This window comes from Rhinatrema bivittatum, chromosome 13 (assembly GCF_901001135.1).
Source record: "Rhinatrema bivittatum chromosome 13, aRhiBiv1.1, whole genome shotgun sequence".
In the NCBI taxonomy this organism is placed as follows: Eukaryota; Metazoa; Chordata; class Amphibia; order Gymnophiona; family Rhinatrematidae; genus Rhinatrema; species Rhinatrema bivittatum.
In genome coordinates, this window is record NC_042627.1 from 3,068,104 (window position 1) to 3,088,689 (window position 20,586).

A 20,586-nucleotide genomic window follows, 5' to 3' on the forward strand; every position below is an offset into this window, starting at 1 on the left:
AGGAAGCACCGTACCGGTGCCATAACCGAAACATAAGTGTAGAAGGGGGCAACACGGAATCCAGGTCTACCAGCCATGTGTGTTTAGGTTGCCAAATAAAACTACTAAGTGGTATATCCCCGATAGTTTACAGTCCTTTCTAAAAGTGGCTCAATGGACAGAACGAAAAAAAGATCCTAATGGGTACTGATGTACATTTAAGCATCACAAGATAGTGGGACATTTATGTACGTTTTTATAGAGGGTAATAGGCAGAGGTATGAAAAAGCCTCTGGCTGGAAGCAGCAGTAGAGTGAGGCAGGTAGGTACAAGCTGGACCGTCCTGGCCAATAAAGACATACCACAGGATAAGAGAAAAGCTTTTATTTCCAAGATAGTTACAAAAGTCTAACTCTGCCTTCCTCAAATGAGGGATTGCTTGCATCTGTACCACAGCGCTGCCACAGAAAAGATAGCCACTGCCACAAAAGCTGCTATAAGGGTCCAGAAGATAGTGTGGTCCACCTGTGAATGATGGAGAAATCCTGCTGGAAGGACAGAGAGAGGTCATTCAAACAGCAGCCTGCAATGGACTCATTTCAGCTTTATGCTCAAGTCTATGGCACCCCAACAGATCACCTGCCCGTGCGCTATCATCCACCTAGAGAGTGTCCATCATTGCAAGATCCCATCCCACCTCCACAAAGAGGCCTCTGCTCATTTTGGGTCTATAAACCCTTTTCCTAATAGTTACCATTTGTTAGTTGATGAAATTTGGAGAAATTATATACTTTCCTTGAATCCTGCTATGCCAGTTCAGATACACGAGTTCTCCACCTATTGGCAGATGGGCCCAGAGGATGTGTGACATTGTTACCATGGTGCTGCTCCAGCAAAAGTCAGTATTATGTCAAGGTCATGAAGGATAGATTCAAACAGCTTGCAAACCTGAAATACAATGCCTAAAAGGGATCCTTCATGAAAATACCATCTAAAATTTGTATGAGGAACAAGAAAAAGGTAACAAGTAAATCTCTGGTTTTCCTCTAGATGAGATCAATTTCTGTAAACCAAGGTACACCCCCCCCAGGGGGGTCTGGACTGGTGTAGCAGGATTCAAGGAAAGGAAGTCAGGAAAGTTATTCTTCCCCTACCCTCCTTCAGACCCCATGTGACAGGGGCTGACCAATGGCACCGGTAGCCCCTGTGACATAGTAGGTCAAAGGCTATAGGTGCCATTTTGAATACCGGCAGCAGAGGGTTGAGTGCAGGAGAAGGGTCCCGGACTCCCCGCTGGACCACTAGGGAGTTTTGGTAATTTTGGGGGTGGTCAGGAGGGTGGGGGGTTTGTTTAAATTCACTCTTTTAGGTGGCCGAATAATTCGGCAAAGATTCATTGTATTCGTGGGGAATCATGATATGTTTCACTTCCCCTCGAATACAACGAATATGGCCCTATATGTTGCAGATTGCCAATTTGTAGGGAACGAATGCACACCCCTAACAGCCAGTGTCACGGAGGTGTCCTTTCTCCGCTCTGGACTGGTATAGCAGGAAGGAATACAAGTTCTGGGAATGAGTTACACTGAAAGACAATCTCCTTAGTACACATCCCTCGCTCCCAGACCCTAACAGGAGCCTCACCCTTTTCTTGTGCTCTCTCAGAGTTGATCTCAGATTCCTGGAAGATTACAGATCCTGGGGAGCTCACCAGATCCAGAGATTCATTCAAGAGCTGGGGCGACCAACGCAGGAACCTCCGTTGCCCTGGAGAAGGGAGAGACTTAGATATGGATGTTGGATTACACAAACCTAATAGTTTTATATATTTCCTTCATTTTCATTTGCTGACATCCTAGACCTAAATCCCAGTATGACCAACATCTAAAGGGTTATTCAACCAGCATGTAAGCTACAGCATTTCACTGTACTCTGCCCTACCCACTGTAGTCCTTCCCACCAGTCTGGTCTCACTTCTGTACCCAGGACAAGCTACCTGACACCCCCCCCCCCCCCCCAATGCTCTGACATCAGAAAGTTAGTGCCAAGCCACAGTTCATTGTGACATCAGTATTAAAATGCAATAGCTGTAGGCTCCTTTTCCCAGGAGATAAGTGATTCATACGTACAGAAGCCAAATGACAGCCCCTACGACTGCAGAGAAGGATGAAGCTGCTGAGCACTTACGTGAGTTATGACACCCTGGCATGCATGGCTCCATGACAGAACAGGTAGCGACACTGCAGAAAAAATAAACCTGGAAAAGAAAGTATTCAAATGACTGCCATCCTACCTCCATTTACACCCCGAAGGCAGGAGACCCTCATACAAAAGAAATGGATTGCATTAGTGAGTGGGCATATTGCCGTTACACGGGGCTGTTACTGAGTCAGTGACGGCTGAAATGAGCTGAGTCATGGGGCAAGAGATTAAGACTGCTAATCTTATGAGTCCCCCTTGCCCCTCAGTATGCAAATAAATCTTAACATAACATAAGATTTGCTATACTCCGACAGACCAAAAGGGCAATCAAGCAATAACCTGTTTCCAACAGTGGCCAATCCAGGTCACAAGTACCCAGCAGGATCTCAAGGGGCAGATACTGTGGATTCCGAGTTTATCACAGGGATAAGCAGTGCATTTCTGCAGCTCCACCTTAATGGTTTATGGACTTTTCTTCAAGGAAAGTATCCCAGCTTTTTTTTTTTTTTAAAGGCAACTACATTAACAAGTTGATTTTAGAAGGCCTGTGTGCACAAATGCTGGGGTTACATGCAGAGGAGCTAGGCGGGCCGGTATGGTGCCCCAGGGAAGCACGTGCCAGCAACTGGGCAGCACATGGAGTTTACTTCTGCTCCGGAAGAGCAAGTATTAAAATTGGGGATAGGTTTAGTTTAGGGGTTGGAAGGAAAGGGGAATAGGGAGGAAGTAAAGGAAGTTCCCTTCCAGTCCACTCCTGTGTTGGAGGGGACTGGGTAAAAGCCCAATCATACTGCCGTGCAATTCTTTTAAAATCCCCTCCCCCGCACATGGAGGCCACCTGCCTGCACATGCATGCAGACAAAAGCCGGTGCATGTGTGCAAAGGAACTGTGTTTTATAAAAATGTGCATGCCGACACGTGCAAGTTAGAATAGCCACGTCCATGTGTGCACGCCAGGTCCATGTATGCACATGGATGCATGTGTGGGCTTCTTAAAATCTACCCCTACACTTCCACCACATCCTCTGGCAATTAATTCTAGAGCTTAATTATGCATTGAGTAAAAAAATATTCTCTTAATTTTAAGTGCATCATCTAGTAGCTTCATTGTGTCCACGCATCTTTTTCCTTTTGAAAGCGTAAACATGTGTTTACCCATGCCACTCATTTTATAGACTGCTATCCTATCTCCCCTCCTTTGTCTTCTCTAAGCTAAAGATCTCTAACCTTTTCACCCCCTTTCATTTTGGGGATTCTCCATACCTTTTTGAATTCTGCTGAGATGACTAGAACTGCAGTTGCATCATGGAGCAACAGAGGGATTATGATGCTCTCTACACCTTTCCTAATTCCTATCATTCTATTTGCTTTCTTGGCCATAGCCACACACTGAGCAGAATATTAAGTTATCCATGATGCTGAGATCTTTTTCCTGGGTGGTGACTCCCAATGTGGAACCTTGTATTGTGTAGTTATAGTTTGGGTTGCTCTTCCCTAAATGCATTACTTTGCATTTTGCCACATTAAATGGAAATCCATCTATTTACATGCCCAGTCTCCCAGTCTTAAAGATACTCTTGCAATTTCACAGTCCTCTTGGGATTTAACTCCTTTGAATCACTTTGTTAGCAGCAAATGTGATCACTTCATTCATTATTCCTAACTTTACATCATTTATGAATGTTAAAAATCAGGAGTCCTATTACAGAATCCTAGGACACTCCACTATTCACTTCTCTATTTAGCCCTACTGTTTTCTCTATCCAGTTCAGTCCACAATAGAACATTGAGAAACTCAAGGAAACTGAAAATCCAGATATACTATGAACTGATTTTTTCCACATGATTATTCATGTCTTCAAAAAAATGTTAAGAGATTGGTGAGGCAAGACTTCCCTTGGCTAAATCCAGGTTGACTTCGCCCCATTGAACTATGTCCATCTGTCTAACCAAACATCAGTATCAAATCCTTTACACTGTGAAGAACAGTGGGGCATAAAAATATAATTGCCCTACTTCAAACTGAGGATCCATCAAGCCCAAAATCCTCAGGTCACAAGCACCTGACAATCCCAAATAGATCAATCCCATGCTGCCAATATCCAGGGATAAACTGTGGCTTTGGCCATGTCTACCTAGTTAATGGTTCATAGACTTGCTCCAGAACTAGTCCAAAACTTTAAAACTGAGCTACATTAACTGCCTTTACCATATCCTCCGGCAATGAATTCCAGGAGGGCAGGTAGAGATTTAACCACCTCCAAGGAATAAATGCACAGGAGGCAAAGTCAACAGAAAGGAGGCTCTGGAATAAGAGGGTGAAAGGGGATATACAAGCGTAAATAAGGAAAATTTCTTCATAGGAAAGGTGGTGGATACATGAAGCAGCCTTTGTGGAGGTGGAGATGAAGGCCTATAAGGAAATAAGACTTTCTACCACTATATGCAACCAAATATGAATATTGACCTGCACAAGAGGGATGCCGACAGGTTTCAGTAGAAAAGCAAGAAGTGACCAGAATACGTGCCCAGGTTATCTGATCTGCCTCCAACATAAGGGCTATTGCTTTTCTCTGCAAACAATGAAGTAAGCTGCCCAGGTCAGGGACAGGTTGCAGACTCAGACAGCCCAAATCTGCCTGGGGACAGAAGACAGACAGGATGGCTCACAGAAAAGCCACACTGTAGGGCAGCTTTGCTGGTCAAGAGATTACAGGACCGAGATCAGAGCTTGTGTTCTGGAGTTGCCCCTCCCCCCATGGGAAAAGGGGGCCAGACGTCTGAAATGAAGTGACCCCCATCCATCCTGCTGCTTGACCATGCATGAGCTTACATATTAATTAATTAATGCGTTACCTGTAAAGGCAGCCAGGGAGAGGGCTCAAGGTAACACCGGAGCGCACCCCCCATATGAGCTCTGGTGTCCTGGAAGGATGCACGCAGGCACTCAGTCCTGCTCTTACCTGCCTTTCCTTTTCCAGACCATTACTAAACCTCCCAAGCAATAGTGCCAAGAACACAAGCTCCCCTCAGGTAATCTAAAGATAAGGGGGTCGTTAGCTTCGATAATTTACCCAAGCTAGTCAGTCTGATATGTTTAAGTTCATTAATGGTGAACTTTACTCAGTATAAGCTTATGCTGAGAAGCAAAACCTGCACAGGCCTGCGTTGTCTATTTTATTCTAATTTCTAAACCTGAAAAGTCTGAAATAAGTGAGGAAGACTCCATGGTCTCTCTTGGTGCATCTGGATTACATATGTATAGGAGTTTATCGAGGTACCAGTCTGTGAAGCTGCCTGTCCTGACAGGTGTATGTGGGGGGACAGAAGGACGTGTGCAGTATCAGACGGGTCACAGAACATCCTTATGGGAAGGGCAGGCTGGACAGAGCGCTAGGCTGCCCAGTATAGTGTGGGTACCAGGCCAGACCTCAGGGGGTGACTGTGAAGCTGCCTGTCCTGACAGGTGTATGTGGGGGGACAGAAGGACGTGTGCAGTATCAGACGGGTCACAGAACATCCTTATGGGAAGGGCAGGCTGGACAGAGCGCTATGCGGCCCAGTATAGTGTGGGTACCAGGCCAGACCTCAGGGGGGGGCTGTGGAGCTGCCTGTCCTGACAGGTGTATGGGGGGGGGGGGGGACAGAAGGACATGTCCAGTATCAGACGGGTCACAGAACATCCTTATGGGAAGGGCAGGCTGGACAGAGCGCTAGGCTGCCCAGTATAGTGTGGGTACCAGGCCAGACCTCAGGGGGGGGCTGTGGAGATGACTTCTAGGTGCAGGGAGGCACCGAGGCTGAAGGGAAAGGAGGAATTCAGGGAAGTTTCGGGTAGGAGAAGCCACTTGGTGTGTCGCATTCGTCAGGAAGCTGCATCCCTCCAACCCATGTCTATGTTGTGGTTGGGGTGTTGCCCGAGCCAGATTAAGGTTTTCAGAAGTACACTTTGTGGTTTGCTGGCTCGACAGTACGGTGAGCTTGGGAAACGCTTTCCTTGCTGGTCTATGGTGGTGGCTTGGAGCTGCCAGCAGCCTGCAGGGTGGTGTGTCCATCTCACTGGGCATGGCGGATGACCCTGGGCTGGTTGATATGTTTGTTATTAAAGCTGCAGCCTATTTGATTCCCAAGCTAGCGTCTGTGGAGTGGTTATTGTAAAAGGGAGGATGCAGGGAGAGGTCTGGGTCCTGTTACCCATGATATATTACTGACCATATCAGAATTCAAGGAAACATGGGACAAACGGAAGATGAGGCTATAAAGCTGAACAGGAGCTGTGGATGGGCTGTATATTGACTGTTTGCTGTCATGTCCGACTGTGCTGGGCTGCTTGGTAAAGAGGGGACACAGTATTTTCACATTTGGTGTTTGGAGGAGCCCTAGGAGGTCAAGAGGATGGAAAGGTCAACAAGGAGTTTTCCCATCTGTTGAGAAGAAAGGAAGAAGCAGTTTGTCTAGGGCAGCCCAACCCTGTACATTTCCAAAATGTCATCTTAGGAGAGGAAAGTCACGTGTGAGATGCAGGTACAAAAAAAGGAAGCCAAGAGTCAAGGAGTAGCCTGAAGGGGTCAAGGAGGCCCCTGCATGCGACTTTCTAACTGCTAAATTGGTATCAGAAGAAAGTGTTTTCAGTCAGCTTTTTCCTGAAGTAAAGCTTCCCTCCCCGAGGAAGCACAGGGAGCAGTATCAGATGTGTAATGACCCAGCAGTCCCTAGAATTGCCCCTGTGACTAGCGAGGTATTGGAAGGGAAGCTGCACAGAATATCGGATGTGAGAGGAAGCGACCATGCTTAGCCGCTAGAAAGTAACACTTGCCACATCTGGGTTTGGACAGATGTTTCTTTTCCTAAAGCAGGAGATCTTGTGGTCTGGGAAGCTCAGGACAAGTCTTCCAAGGATAGTGTGGAGGGATCACCCCTACACTAAGCAGAAGGAAATGCGTTGAGGATTTCTGTTCAGCATCAATAGACATTTTTCTAGTTTAATAAAACTACTGTCCTGTGAGCTTCCTACCTCAGAATCAATGCAAGCCATTGGGAACCCAGCCTGGTGTTTTAAGAACTTCCTTGAAGGTCCCATGTTCCCTGCCAGTTCAACCCCTCCATGATCCCTTAAAAAGGGACCGTGCATGCCCCCTTCACCCATTTAACTGGGACAGGATGAGCTACACTGTGCTCAGCAAGAAACCCAGTCAGTGTCCGTCCTCCTCCGTGCCTGTGCAGGAAGCAGTTTGCATCCAGAGGTAAATGCACCATCTCTTTCCCTTCCATGCCCTGAGCACAGCGTAGCCCTGCAATCACTCATCAGTGCACCTCACTGCTTTCCAGAGTGCACATATCTGCTTTTTCTAGTCACAGGTTATGAAGGACATGCACAGGGTTTATTTCCCTTATATTACTGAGGTGTTGGGCAATTACATTGGACTGTGATCGCCAGTCTCCATTTAACCTATTGAAAATGGACTCAAAAAGTAACACTTAAACAATGGAAATAGAGAAGCATCTTAGAAACAGGATGTTGCAGGCTAAGACACCAGCTAGAGCAACTAATCCCCAGTCTGACTAGAGCAGCTCTGTAGGTGGGACCAGATTAAGGCAGAAATCCAGTTCAAGCCCATCTTCAGCTTATTCATTGGGGTAAGCAGTAATGAGAGCTGAAGTGGCACTGGTCGGACGGACGATTGGGCCGCGATTGGGCTGGTGTCAGTAAGAGGGGAGGGAACGGCTATGGCCTAGGTGATAAAGACCAGAGAATTTGGGACATTGCTCTTACCTGTCCCCCAAGGGCTTTCTGCTGTGTGGCATCCAGGAAGGCAAAAGTGGCAACAGAGAAGCGCTGATGATGTGAAGGGAATGGCAGTGCAGGGCCCACGGTCAGAGGCAGGGTACGGTAGTTGTCTCCAGAAAAAGGACACCTTTGGGAAAAGAAATGCAGAGATGATCGGAGGCAGCGTATGAGGCACAAGTTGAGCCGGTCCTGGTTTCACCCCATTACTTCTGAATTTAATTCCATAGATGGACCAGGACCGGCTCAGACAGCAGGACCACCAGCCCGGCTCAATGCAGACCTTCCCCAGGCTTTAAAGTAAGATGCCTTACAGAATCAGGATTCAGCCTGAGCCCCCAGAGATCATAGCAGCTCCCATCGCTAAAGGGGCAAACAGTATAGGCTCAGATTGCTCTACCATTCCCCAGAATTTAAACTGCAGATTTTTTTTATTATTTGCGTCTCTTCTGCCCTCTAGTGATCTCTAATCAGAATACAGATACAGAATTCCCCTCCGGTACAGACGGGTGTGGTGGGCCAGAAAGAATAGCACGGGGGTCAGTTGGAAATGAGAAAGGAGCAGTGGTGGACTGGCCTAAGTGGACCAGAAAAAGTTGGAGTCTGCATTGGTCCATGCAGGGTAGAAGAGCCAAGCCTGCTGTGTGCAGCGGCAGATTATGGGAAAATATCATCCTGGGGGACTTTTATCCCTACTGGTCCATGGGGATACAATTTCACATGGAAAACGTTTATACAGTGTTCACACACCTCTTGACCACTTAAGTATAAGTTTGGAATAAAAGAAAAATATAGAAAGTTCCAACATGATATAGTGCAAATTTTAAATACTTAATATCAAAATTTCAGAAAGCACTTTCAATCAACAAGAATCCTACTATTTGAGTACATTTTCTATTTTCAATAGAAAAGCAGGCAGCAATACAATGCAGTGTTTTAGTCAGTGGCAGCTGGAGTTGAGGGGCTTAATCCAGGAGTCAGAAAAAACTGCTGAACTAAGACATTTCTCCTTCATTCACCATACAAAAATAAATATTGAAATGCTGATGTCATCTCATTAACAGCAATTCCCTCCACTACCGGGATCATTGCATAATCCAAAACCCTGCAAAAAAGTACTCCTGCCACAACATACTAACTACCAGACTCAAATAGTAACAGCCCTACACATAAAAAAGCAAAACTGGAAATATAACAGACCCTAAGACACCAATACACCTTCTGCTATAGCTCCATACACAGAAGCTACATGTTAGCTGAACACCTCATCTTGGTCACACATGCAGAATTAAAAAGTCAACCATACTAATAAGAAATTAAAAATAGCTGATATTTAGAACATCCAAAGTAAAAAGCTCATTAAAATTTTTAAAAATTTACCAAAAATAGAATTTTAAAATTGCAGACAAATGCTTCCCAATAATTAAAGCTAAGATGAAAAATCCTCTGCCATGCATATCTGGGAACTGATTTCCAATCACCCTGAAATTGTCATGGATTAGAGAAGGAGGAGGTGGGTGAACAAAGTATCTTCTCTCACACACGTTCATTCTCTCAAACACAATTGTACTGTGTACATGTTCTCTCATACACAGGCTCTCCTACTCACACATTCACAGGCTCTCAAACACAATTGTACTGTGTACATGTTCTCTCATACACAGGCTCTCCTACTCACACACATTCACAGGCTCTCAATCCAGGCCTCCTCCTGCTGCAGGTGCCAGAGGATGTGCAGAGAGTTTGTATTAAGCAACTGCTGAGAGGGTTGTGCCGGCTCAGATAGGCCTCTGTGGGTGGGGGCAACAGTGTCAGCAGCCCTGCAAGCCCTTGTAATTAAAAATTCTTGTGGGAGGGGCATGCCAACCCCATCCTGCTAAACTACTTCAGCCCCGCTGGTTCCTTCTTTCTTCTGCCACAGATGGGAAGGCTTTTGCCGGCAGCCCCACTGGCAGGAGAGTTAGTGTCAGTGCCAATCCTTTCTGGAATTCTTCTATTGCTTGTTTGCAGGCTGAGAGCCAGGGATGGTTTCTGCTGGCACTGCCTTGCAGTTTTGCACCATGCCTGGCCTGTGATTCTACAGTTAGGCAGAGGCAGAGCAAGATGCAAATCTGCCCCTGGCTCTCGCAGCCTGCAAACTCCCTGGTGCCTGCAGTCTGGCGGTCTGTAAAAAAAATAGGCTGGGCAGGAGCTGTGGGAGACCACGTGACCAGGCAGACCAGCCCCCAGGGACATGCCCAATCTGCCCCTGCCTGTGTGGCCCAAAGGAGGGTCCAGTGAGCAAGGTAGAAAGTGAGGTTGGGAGAGGAAGGGCTGGCAGAAAGCTGGGGTGAGAAGCAGTGTCTGCACCCCTCCAAGGAGAGGCAAACAAAGGTCTTACTAAGGTGAGGAGAGTGCAGAGGGTGGGTTCAGCCTGGTGAGGCAGAGAAATCTGGTGGAGAGCAAGGTATGGGGAGAAGGGGGGGGGGAGGTAGAAAGTGAACCAGGTGATTGAGCCGGGGGGAGGAGAGATCAAGTCATATGGGGTAACAGCTGGGGGAGGGCAATTGAGCCTACAGAAAGAGCAATCTGGAGGGGCCGTGCCTTATGATAGAAAAACCCTACATCTGAGTAATTCATTGTACAATACAGAAAAAAGTTTAATTACTTCATGATTATCTTGTTTTATTGAAGAAAAGTCTGAAGAATTTTAAAATACTGTGCAGGAGTTTTTTTTAAATATTGAAATATGATTTTAGGACTTTGACAAGTCTTTATATTAATTGCAGTTCACTATTACTTGGATTGCCAGCAGGTACAAGCAGAGCACGGCAGCTGCTGCTAAATGCCACGGCACGAGCTCTGTCAGGAAGTCACAGCATTGGCTACTGGTCAGATTCAGAGTAGACTACAAAGTCTTATGTATTCTTCATAATGTGATCAACCAAAATACCACCGACTGGCTAAGTGCAACATTACACTTACACTGCCCAGCAAAATCTACGAGCAGCTAACGTCGGATCCCATCAGTGCACTCTGCTCATTTAGGTAAGGTGAGGGACAGAGCAACCTTGTTAGCTGGAATTGGATGCCAATCGAACTACATGTTCACAAAAAGCACTTCAAGAAAGATTTAAAAACTTGGCTATTTGGTCTTGTATACATCAGAAGTAAGACAAGTCAGAAATAAGGGGTTTAATGCTGGGAAAGTTATGTATAACGACATTGTCATTAGCAATTGTAAGCTTCTGATATTTTGTAAATATTGCACTTTTGTTTTTAGTGATGATTTTGTGAATCACAGAGATTGTTTCTGGAATGACTGTATATAAATATTTTTTGCACAGAATTTAAACAGGGGAAGAGGGTCTCCAAGCCCTCAGATGCCCGGCTGAGCCCCAGACCTATCCCAGTTTCCCACATGCTAAAGAAACCGCCACCTCTAAGGTTTGTAGGCTTTAGGGGCTGCATGAGAGCTTGCACAAGAATAAACATTATGTGCCCTGGTAAATGAGGTCATCTCTGAAGTTAGTGCCAAAGCTGGGATTTGAACCCAGTTCTCAATTCCAATCAGGCCCCAGTAACCACCAGAGCTCTTGTGATCAGCTTCTGCCTTACTACTCTGTATAATCTCCCAAGGCAAGCAGGAAGATGATCAAAGGTGCAAGATTTTAGGGTCCCTGGCACCTGTAAGGCTAGGCTGCTTCAACTGAAAGCAAGTTTGCATGAAGAAGTCATTTTTGATGTCCATTTCCTTACCCGTCCACCAGGATTGGCCACTGTGGCCTCTGCATGGGGTTGGAGGTGGGAGCAGCCCAGCACTGCTGCAGGACCAGCACCAGGTGTGGATCGGTTCTGTGCAGTATTTGGACCTCCATGTATACTGGCTCCCTGAGGACTTTGCTCACTGGATATTCTGCCTCAGTATAATAAGAGCTGTACTGAGCATCTGCAGGTTGGGAACAAAAAAAGTGGTTACTCAGTGGCTCACTGTCTACCTCCTTTACACCGAGGTTTTGCTGGTACAGAAAGGAGCTGCTTTACCTCTGGCAATCCTCATCTCGAAGTGCAGTGGCCCAGCCTCGGACACAGCAGGGAAAGGGGGCGGTGTGAAGACTTCTACTTTGAGAGGCAGGAAGTCACTGGCAGAGTAGCTACAACGCACAGTAAGGCTGGAAACGAAACAAAAGTCAGAATGGCTTCCCTTCTGGTTGTGCACATTAAATTATAATTAATCACACCCTAGGGTCCTGACAGCGCTGCATTGCTGGGTACCTTGCTCTGGAGAATCACTTTCTCCACAGGGAGGGGGCAGGACCAGATGAAAAGAGCATTTTAAAAACCCTCCGTCCCTTCCAGACCTGGGCAAGAAACATAAAAGCCCTGGATCAGGGGGTTGGGCCCAAGCTGGAGCCATGGCACCTCTACTTCTCCAAAATGCCCCTGCCCCTCGTGCATCGCTGCTTCTAAAGGAGTTAAAGCTGTGCAATCCAGGGAAGGCTCTCAGGCTGTCAGCAAGCTACCATTCCTGCCTAATCTAACACAGGGCTTAAAGCTAGGCTCAGTTCAGCTAAAGCATCCCTACATCATTTTAGAATTTGAGAACTACCAATTCCAATATTTGCCCATCTTAATTGGAACAGGATACAATCTCAGTGCATCATAACAAAATGTTTAGAAAATACATTTAACAAGGGTACAACATGGTAGGGCAGGGTGCATGCATAAAGGCATAGAAAAAATAGCACAACTGGCAAAAAAGTCTATTATATAGACTGAACTGAATAAAGATGGGATGTTGCTTTACTTCCCCTCCACCATCCCAGCAGAAGATAGGATTTAGTGCAATTTGTAGTTTAAAGTGGTAGTGAAAGATCACTGGCAGGTGCCGTGCTATTACCTAGCACTGTACTAGATTGCCAGGGGTAACAATAGCAGTAACACTGGACGGCATCATTGAAGTATCACAAAGTCCCTGTTAAATGCAAGTTTATGCAGCACAACAGGCAGGAGAAGGAGCTGCCGGTACCAAGGCTCATTCTCACCCGAAGGCCTCCTCCAGTTTTGTATTCAGTGTTTCAGATCAAACTGAAATATAAGCTCAGCAGACTGAAATCTGGAAAACTGATGCCATTCAGATTTATAGCACAGTGTGATTTGTCTGTCTTACCAAGGTGGGAGATGGGTAGGAAAGATCCCTGGGAGCAGCGGTGCACACTCCCCTCACGTTCAGCCCACTCCAGCACAGTGTGCATGAGGTCGTCTCTGTAGGTGCCGTGCGCAGCTAAGAGCAGATGTGCGTAGGGCAGACGGTGTCGCGTTTCTGGTGTTACCTCTCAGCACGTGGGGAAAGTTGAGGTCACAGACTTAACATGTTGTAGGACTTACGTGAAAGCAACATCCCTGGTGATGGAGCCATCGGGTCCGTCCTGCACATGGATACTGGAGCTCAGTGTAGTCTCATACACCAGCTTGTCACCCACGAGCTGCATGAGACCAACAAGAGTGATTCAGCAGTTGTGTGCAGGGTCACTGGCATGCATGGCAAAGTCGGGGAAAAAACACTAAGTACCCGACAAGGACTTCAGAAGCCACCACCCCAATCCTGCTTCTCCATAGCAGTCCAGAGCTCTGCCAAACACCGCCAAAGGCGAGACGATCATGACCATTAGAGGCTTATCCGGGCAAACCCTGGCATAGAGAGGTTATTTGCATACAAACTGCTAACCCACTGCAGACCTGCACTGAAGCTGCAAGCTCCCCTCCAAAATGGAGAAAGCAACTTGCCCAAAGTCTCAGGTCTAGTGGCAGGGTGGTCAGACGGTCAGAGGGCCCCTCCCATTGGTCTCCATGTGCCACCAACACATCACTGACCCTGAATGTTGCACCACACCGAGTCAGCGGGAACCGGAAGAGAAGGAAGGCGTCCGTCTTCACTGAAGGGCGACAAGCTGGGCTGGAGTCCAGGAAGTGCACGGTGTCCAGGAGGATGGGGAAATCCAACATGTCCCGGGAGATGACCACAAGAAAGGACCCATCCGAGGTGCACTGAGCTGTAGCTGGAGACAGGAGGGGTGAGCAGTCTGAATGACGGAAAGTAGAGATAGGACTGACACAGAGGCAGAGGAAGATGAAAAACGAGCCATAAAGAAGTCGTCTTAGCTTGTAAATTAAGCTACGCTAAATCCAAAGCACTCTGGTAGAGATGATCCCTAAGGACGCTGCTTCAGAAGGCTCTGTAAATGTTTATATTTAATCAGGGTCACTTCCCAGCCCTGGGGAGAAGTGGGGTGACTGCCAGGGTGGGGTGCACTCGAGCTGTAGGCTGGGGACAGGCTCTCTTGCAGGGTCAGACTGGGTTAAACACAAAAAGCTTCATGCTGCAGTGTTCTCCAGGCTTACTGTGTAAATGTCTCAGGTCAGGACAAGAGGGCAGAGAAGCAATCACCGCTCTTAGCCAGAACTAAAGTTTCAGTGAATGGCTCAGAAGAGAAAAGTCCACTTTCCCCACAGCCCCAGTCTGATCTAAAGCCCCAGATAGTGTCTGCCCGGTTACGTTTCTCAAAGTCTGCTGCTCACAAAACCTCTTGGATGAGGGGAAGAGAGCTCATCCCCTCTTCTGCAGGAGGGACGCATTCCCCCCAGCCCTGCACAGAGGATCCAAGGCAGCCACGGGTCTCCTCCATGCTGCTCCGTTTCCTCTCTCTCACTCCAGACTCGAGTCTTACCTCTCAGGCAGGCACCCCCACACCTTACTTTTCCCCTTCCGAAACTCCCGGGGGGGGGGGGGGGGGGAGGGCCAGTGGTACCTGCTACGTCCCCTCCTCAGCCCCCCCAGACAGCCCCGAAGCACGAGGGAGGCCCCGGGGGCTGAACCACCCGGTCCACACTGCAAGCTTACACCCCTCATCCCTTGGTTGAACTTCCTCAGGAACCTCCCCTAGGGAAACCTCTTCTCGTTACAGGACTCAGAGCAGTGCACTCTCTTGCTGGCATCCAGGGGCCACATCTCTATAAAAACAATAATGTTAGTTTATATAGGAGGAAGCTGCTCTCACTTCACTGGTTTAATTATAACTAAAAATTAACACAAGAGAAGAGAATCTCTTAAAAGGAAATCCACGAAACTGGAAACGTTTCCTGACCAAGGAACAGAAAGGAGAATTGACCGACTCCCATCCACATCCAAGAACCAGGAAAGGGCTGCAGTGCTCTTGGAATGAGTGGGGATAAGAGAAAGGGGAAATAGACGCTAAGTTTTGCCACATCTTGTTAGTGTGGTTCACTATTAAACTCTTTAACTAGCAGGTAATATCATAAAGCAGCGCGTCCGTGCTGCCAGGGTGGATCGCCTGCGGTTTTAAGCCTCGGATGCTTTTCTGAGAGGAGACTGTTAAAGTTGGTGCTGTGATAGTTTGATATCAGAGAAACAGCTGCGTGAGGACGGATCACACACACAGGATCCTCAGATCTGACTGAGAAAGGCAACTCATGTTTAACTGAAGCTTGTTACTCTGAAAATCCCTCTCACTTTGCCTAATGTATTATACTTTAACATTTTTGCTCACTGAATGTCCTTAAGCTTTGTAATTCGCTCTACTACATTTGTAACTGAGTAATAACCCAAGTAAACAAGTTGCTATATGATCCAAGATTTTTAGTAAGTGCTCTGAATGCCTCGGAACTGACTTGCCTTTGGCATATGCAAGCGTGTGAAGAGATTTTTTGCTATTATGCTCCTCTATCCCTCTGGTTTCTCTTCCCTAAACTTATTTCGTTGTTTGAGCAGGAGGACAGAAGCTCGAGTTCTGCCCTGCCATGATGGCACGGCCAAGGATAGAGGGAAAGTAGCCATAAAGGAACACAGCAGCATGAAACCTTGACAGAAACGCCTCCTTTCCCATGGCATTCAGAAAGGGCCTGCACAAGCCCATTTGGCACCCTAGGCAAACCTTTGGTCATACACCCCCCCTCCCCCAGCTTACCTATTGATAGCAGCTCAGCACAGTGCTCCCTTCTGATCTGTGGCAGTGGCCCTAGCACAGCATTAACGTCTTTAGTATTGGCTCTAATATAACCCCCCTTTGGGCCTTGTGCTACCAGGATTTCGTTGCCCCCATAATTATGGCATTAAGCAGCCACCTTGTTTGCTTAAGGGAAGCAGTGCTCCAGCTCCCAGAGTGCTTTGCAGCAGGAACTTGAGTTGTATGGCCAGCGACAGCTCTCACCTTCATTGCCATAGTAACAGGGCATGGCCAGGTCAGAGGGGTTGTAGCAGCAGCCAACATTGTGGCAGGACTCCCGGCTGATCCCAGCATGTCCACAGAGTATGTTCCCAGGGCTCACCTGGCACCGCCTGACGTAGCTACCTGAAAGCACCAGGGCAGAAGAAAATAATTGAGGCCATCAATGCCTTGAATGCAACAATAACTTCCCCTCCTGATCATGTCGAGTCTTCAAAATAATTTCGTCTACCCTACCATGTGTTAACAGGGCTGTTGCAAGGGTGGTAAGCACCCTAGACAACCTTCTGCCTTGCACCCACCCATCACGCCATCCCCTACCAGCTTGAGTCGAACCAGTAGGGCGACCTATCTCTCGTCACCCAACCCATCTCGAGCCAGTCATCTGGATGGGTGAGGACAGACGGGTCGCTTGTCAATCAGCAGCAAGATAGAGTCTCTGGCACGGCAGCTGGCTCTTCTCTCCCTGCAGTGGTTGCTGCCCCTGGCACTCTAGACTCCCACCTAGTGCTTCTGCCAGCCCTGTGTGCTCGTGTGTCCTCCCTGCACAGTCACCTTCCCTATTCCTGCCTACCCTTCTCACAGTCACTCATCCAGCTCTTATGAGGGAAGGGCCTGCAGATCTCCAGAAACCTGCCTAACACTGCTGTCCCCTAACTCAAGGAGTGCAGGCTAATTTATAAACAAGCCCATCTTCAAAGGCAAAGGCCCTATTGGTTCCCTTTGAAAATGCTATGGCCCGTGCTGGCCAGTTTTCCCTGTCCACTTTTTCTCATATAGGGTGGGAGGGAAGAAGAGGCAACAGCAATTTCTAATGAGATTTTTTCCACTGTAGAATCTCCTTTGAAAATCACCTAAATAATATATTTTTAATCTCTAGATACAATATTAACTCATACAAGAACTACAAAGGCAAGTTAGATGGGTCCTTCTGCTCTTATTTCCTCTGTTCGTTATTGAAGACTACCTTCACAGCCAGAGATCCTTTACTTACCCCAGGCTCCCATTTTACTCCTCCATGAGTCCCTACCATGATTATAAATCCCCTTCCTGAGCAGCTGTGGAAGTCTTGTGTACCATCGGCCATATTTGTTTTATTCTACTCCAGAACACTGCTGACCTCCAGCTATTAGAGCTTACTTAAAACTGGTTTATTCACTGCTTCAAGGGCAGTTGATACACAGCAGTATTTGCACATCCAATAGTTATGAAGTCTTTTTAAGGGCTCAAAAGTCACATGACCACAGGATGTCCAACGACTTTAAAGACAGTGACAAGAAATGCCACAGCTAGCCTTATCTGGATGGAGGACAGGCCCCTGCAGGCTGGACAAGGAGACAGACTCATACTGGATCCAAAAGATAAACACTTACGGACTGGTCTGGAGACAAACAGGCGTCTGAAAGGCTTGGGCGTCTTCCACACGTCAATGACAGTAGGTGGTTGGGTGACCTTGGCATCAGAGCGGGAATCAGGTTTGGGACACACCATGGCGACATCCTCGGAGTACGTCACCTCCTGAGATGCTGTTACCAGCTCCACACGGACCTTCAGCTGGAAGCTACGTGCCTGAGCGGAGAGAAAGGGGCATATTATTCATCCAAGGGGCAAAGAGGTACCTACCCAACCATTCACACCAGGGCAATGAGAAAGGTACCCCTACCCTGTGGGGATGGTTCAAGCTCTGTTTCTTAGGGGCAAGTGCACTCTGGGGGACACTCAGTTTACCAAAATCTATATTCTCTGCAAGCACAGACATCCTAATGTACTTTAGTGTGCTATCTGCACACATGTGGGTACAGGATATTCAGTGCATACAAGGAAGGACTCAGCTTCATCCCATCAAAAACTCCAGAGTGATGAGAAGAAAGAAAATCTGCACCTTATGCAGCACATGGCAGCCGTGGTACCCTGTAGAGAAGATGAACGTCGTGTTGCCTAGCCGGGTTAGGAAGTGGTGACACTCTGAGCAATCTTTGACTTCAAATAGGTTACCAAACTCATCTGGAAAAGAAAAACATAACAGAAGGATCTCCAATATGGCCCATTTGATAGGCATTACATTAGCTAACAGACTCTAGAAATACAAGACTGTGTACATGCAGTAAAGAGACCACAAGAGGATGCTACAAAGCTATCATAAAGAGTACTCGGACAGGAGCACCAGCAAGCCATGAATAAAAGTTAGATCAACCGTCCTCAAATGCTAGGAGAGCCTATGCTGGAACAGCAAGGGTCCTGTATACCAAAACGGAGGTGCATTGGCAGAGCTTTGTGCTGTCTCAGTGCGGACGTAGCTGGTATTGCTAAAGGGCAGGGCTCACGTGCATTGGTAGGGGTGTGAGGGATTTAAGCACTGACTAGCACAGGGGGCAGGCATGGTGGTGGATATTTTAGTAGTGGAATAGCAGGGGTGGTGGTGGATGGTTTAGTAGTGGAATAACAGGAGGTGCTGCAGAGCAGGAGTGAGGTGCATTGGTAGAGCTGCATGGGAGCCTCAGTACCAAGGCAGCAGGATGTAGAAGTAGAAGCCATAGGTTTATTTTTTTAAACTCCTGGTTCAAAACAAGTCACTTTTTTGAATACATTCATTACTGAAACTACACCAGTCTTGTTAAAGGCTTAAATTATGATCTCAAAGGCCTAATTCATTTGCTTGTGTCCATCAGCATCTTTCTTCTAGCGTCTTGTAATTCACTTCCTTACCCTGGACTCTGGATTTATTAAGTGCATTGTATATCTCTGAAGTTTGGGAGTTATCCATCATCAGACCTCCCCCATACAATACAGACAAAACCGCACCACATTACAGCAACTCTTCTGCCTCAAAAGCAGATCACAAAAACCTGTTGGGAGATTGCATTTGAGGTACTCTGGTTTTCTACCTACAACCTCTGAAGGATCTGACAACCTGGGCAAGATCTATACCCTAACTACCTTCAGAGCTGTCCCAGGGTCTCTCATCTCCCCTCAGAGAGAGGGCTGTCTCGCCAGAGAGAAGACTTACCAAAGATCTTGAACAGGACCGTGTGTGGCAGCCTGGACCCCACCACCAGCAGCTGCATGCTGTGCTCACCACACTCATAGCTGAGCTCTATGGAGGAAGCACCCCTACAGCAAGGGACCCCAAAGAACAGCAGGAAAACCAGCCAGAGCCCACCCATGGTCCCCACTCCCTAAACAGAGCAAGCACCTGGAGGAAGACTTAATATAACCAAGTGCAGGCCCTAATGAACTCTCTACAGGACTCACCTGTGTGAGCTCTCCCTTCCAGGGCTCGGGGGAAAATTACCTTTCCACGTTAGAGAGCAATGATCCCCCAGTAAACTTTCGGTTTTCAACACTGCAGAGCTGCCAAGTAGCTCTGGTGGGAAGGGAGCCCTTTAACCAGTCCTGGTTTTTCAGTTTGCATCCCAGTGCATTGTAGATTTATAGTCATCTCTGCCATTTTCAGTTCGTGTTGCAGGAGGGGATGCTGTCGCAGGCAGGCAAGATAGCGCAGTGGCCAAGGCTAAGATCCTTGAGGGCTGCAGCCAGGGTAACCAAAATATGCAAATCAACCTGCCTGCAAAATCAAATAAATGCAAACATACTTTATGACTATGTAAGTACCCTGAAAAGCAGACTTGTACTATAACCCTTCCCTTAACTAGTGTAGGCATATTTTACCACCTCCCTTAGCAAATGTTAAGGCAAACAGAAGCACAAACTGGACTAGTGAAAGAAAAGCAGAGGTGCCGCAGGGCAGGAGTGAGGTGCACTGACAGAACAGGGTGTGGGTCTCAGTACTGGTACAGCCTGGGGGTGCCGCAGGGCAGGAGTGAGGTGCACTGACAGAACAGGGTGTGGGTCTCAGTACTGGTACAGCCTGGGGGTGCTGCAGGGCAGGAGTGAGGTGCACTGACAGAACAGGGTGTGGGTCTCAGTACTGGTACAGCCTGGGGGTGCTGCAGGGCAGGAGTGAGGTGCACTGACAGAACAGGGTGTGGGTCTCAGTACTGGTACAGCCTGGGGGTGCCGCAGGGCAGGAGTGAGGTGCACTGACAGAACAGGGTGTGGGTCTCAGTACTGGTACAGCCTGGGGGTGCCGCAGGGCAGGAGTGAGGTGCACTGACAGAACAGGGTGTGGGTCTCAGTACTGGTACAGCCTGGGGGTGCTGCAGGGCAGGAGTGAGGTGCACTGACAGAACAGGGTGTGGGTCTCAGTACTGGTACAGGCTGGGGGTGCCGCAGGGCAGGAGTGAGGTGCACTGACAGAACAGGGTGTGGGTCTCAGTACTGGTACAGCCTGGGGGTGCCGCAGGGCAGGAGTGAGGTGCACTGACAGAACAGGGTGTGGGTCTCAGTACTGGTACAGCCTGGGGGTGCCGCAGGGCAGGAGTGAGGTGCACTGACAGA

General features: G+C 47.8%; 1 protein-coding gene across 2 annotated transcripts; it reads right to left on the bottom strand.

Annotated features, from left to right (window-relative positions):
- Window positions 1-348: 348 nt before the first annotated feature.
- ZP1 (zona pellucida glycoprotein 1) lies at window positions 349-19,379 on the bottom strand. Of its 2 annotated transcripts, none has more exons than XM_029575080.1 (12): window positions 19,196-19,379; window positions 18,071-18,192; window positions 17,562-17,757; window positions 16,174-16,314; window positions 13,820-14,004; window positions 13,334-13,431; window positions 11,990-12,117; window positions 11,705-11,894; window positions 7,955-8,096; window positions 2,167-2,236; window positions 1,624-1,746; window positions 349-524 (listed from the first exon to the last, which is right to left on the bottom strand). In XM_029575080.1, exons 1-12 carry the CDS (start codon window positions 19,350-19,352, stop codon window positions 403-405), a joined length of 1,674 nt encoding a protein of 557 aa, XP_029430940.1. In that variant the 5' UTR covers window positions 19,353-19,379; the 3' UTR covers window positions 349-402. The 2 variants fall into 2 exon arrangements, with proteins under 2 accessions (XP_029430940.1, XP_029430939.1); XM_029575079.1 differs by having other exon boundaries at window positions 349-527.
- Between the last annotated feature and the right edge of the window lie 1,207 nt (window positions 19,380-20,586).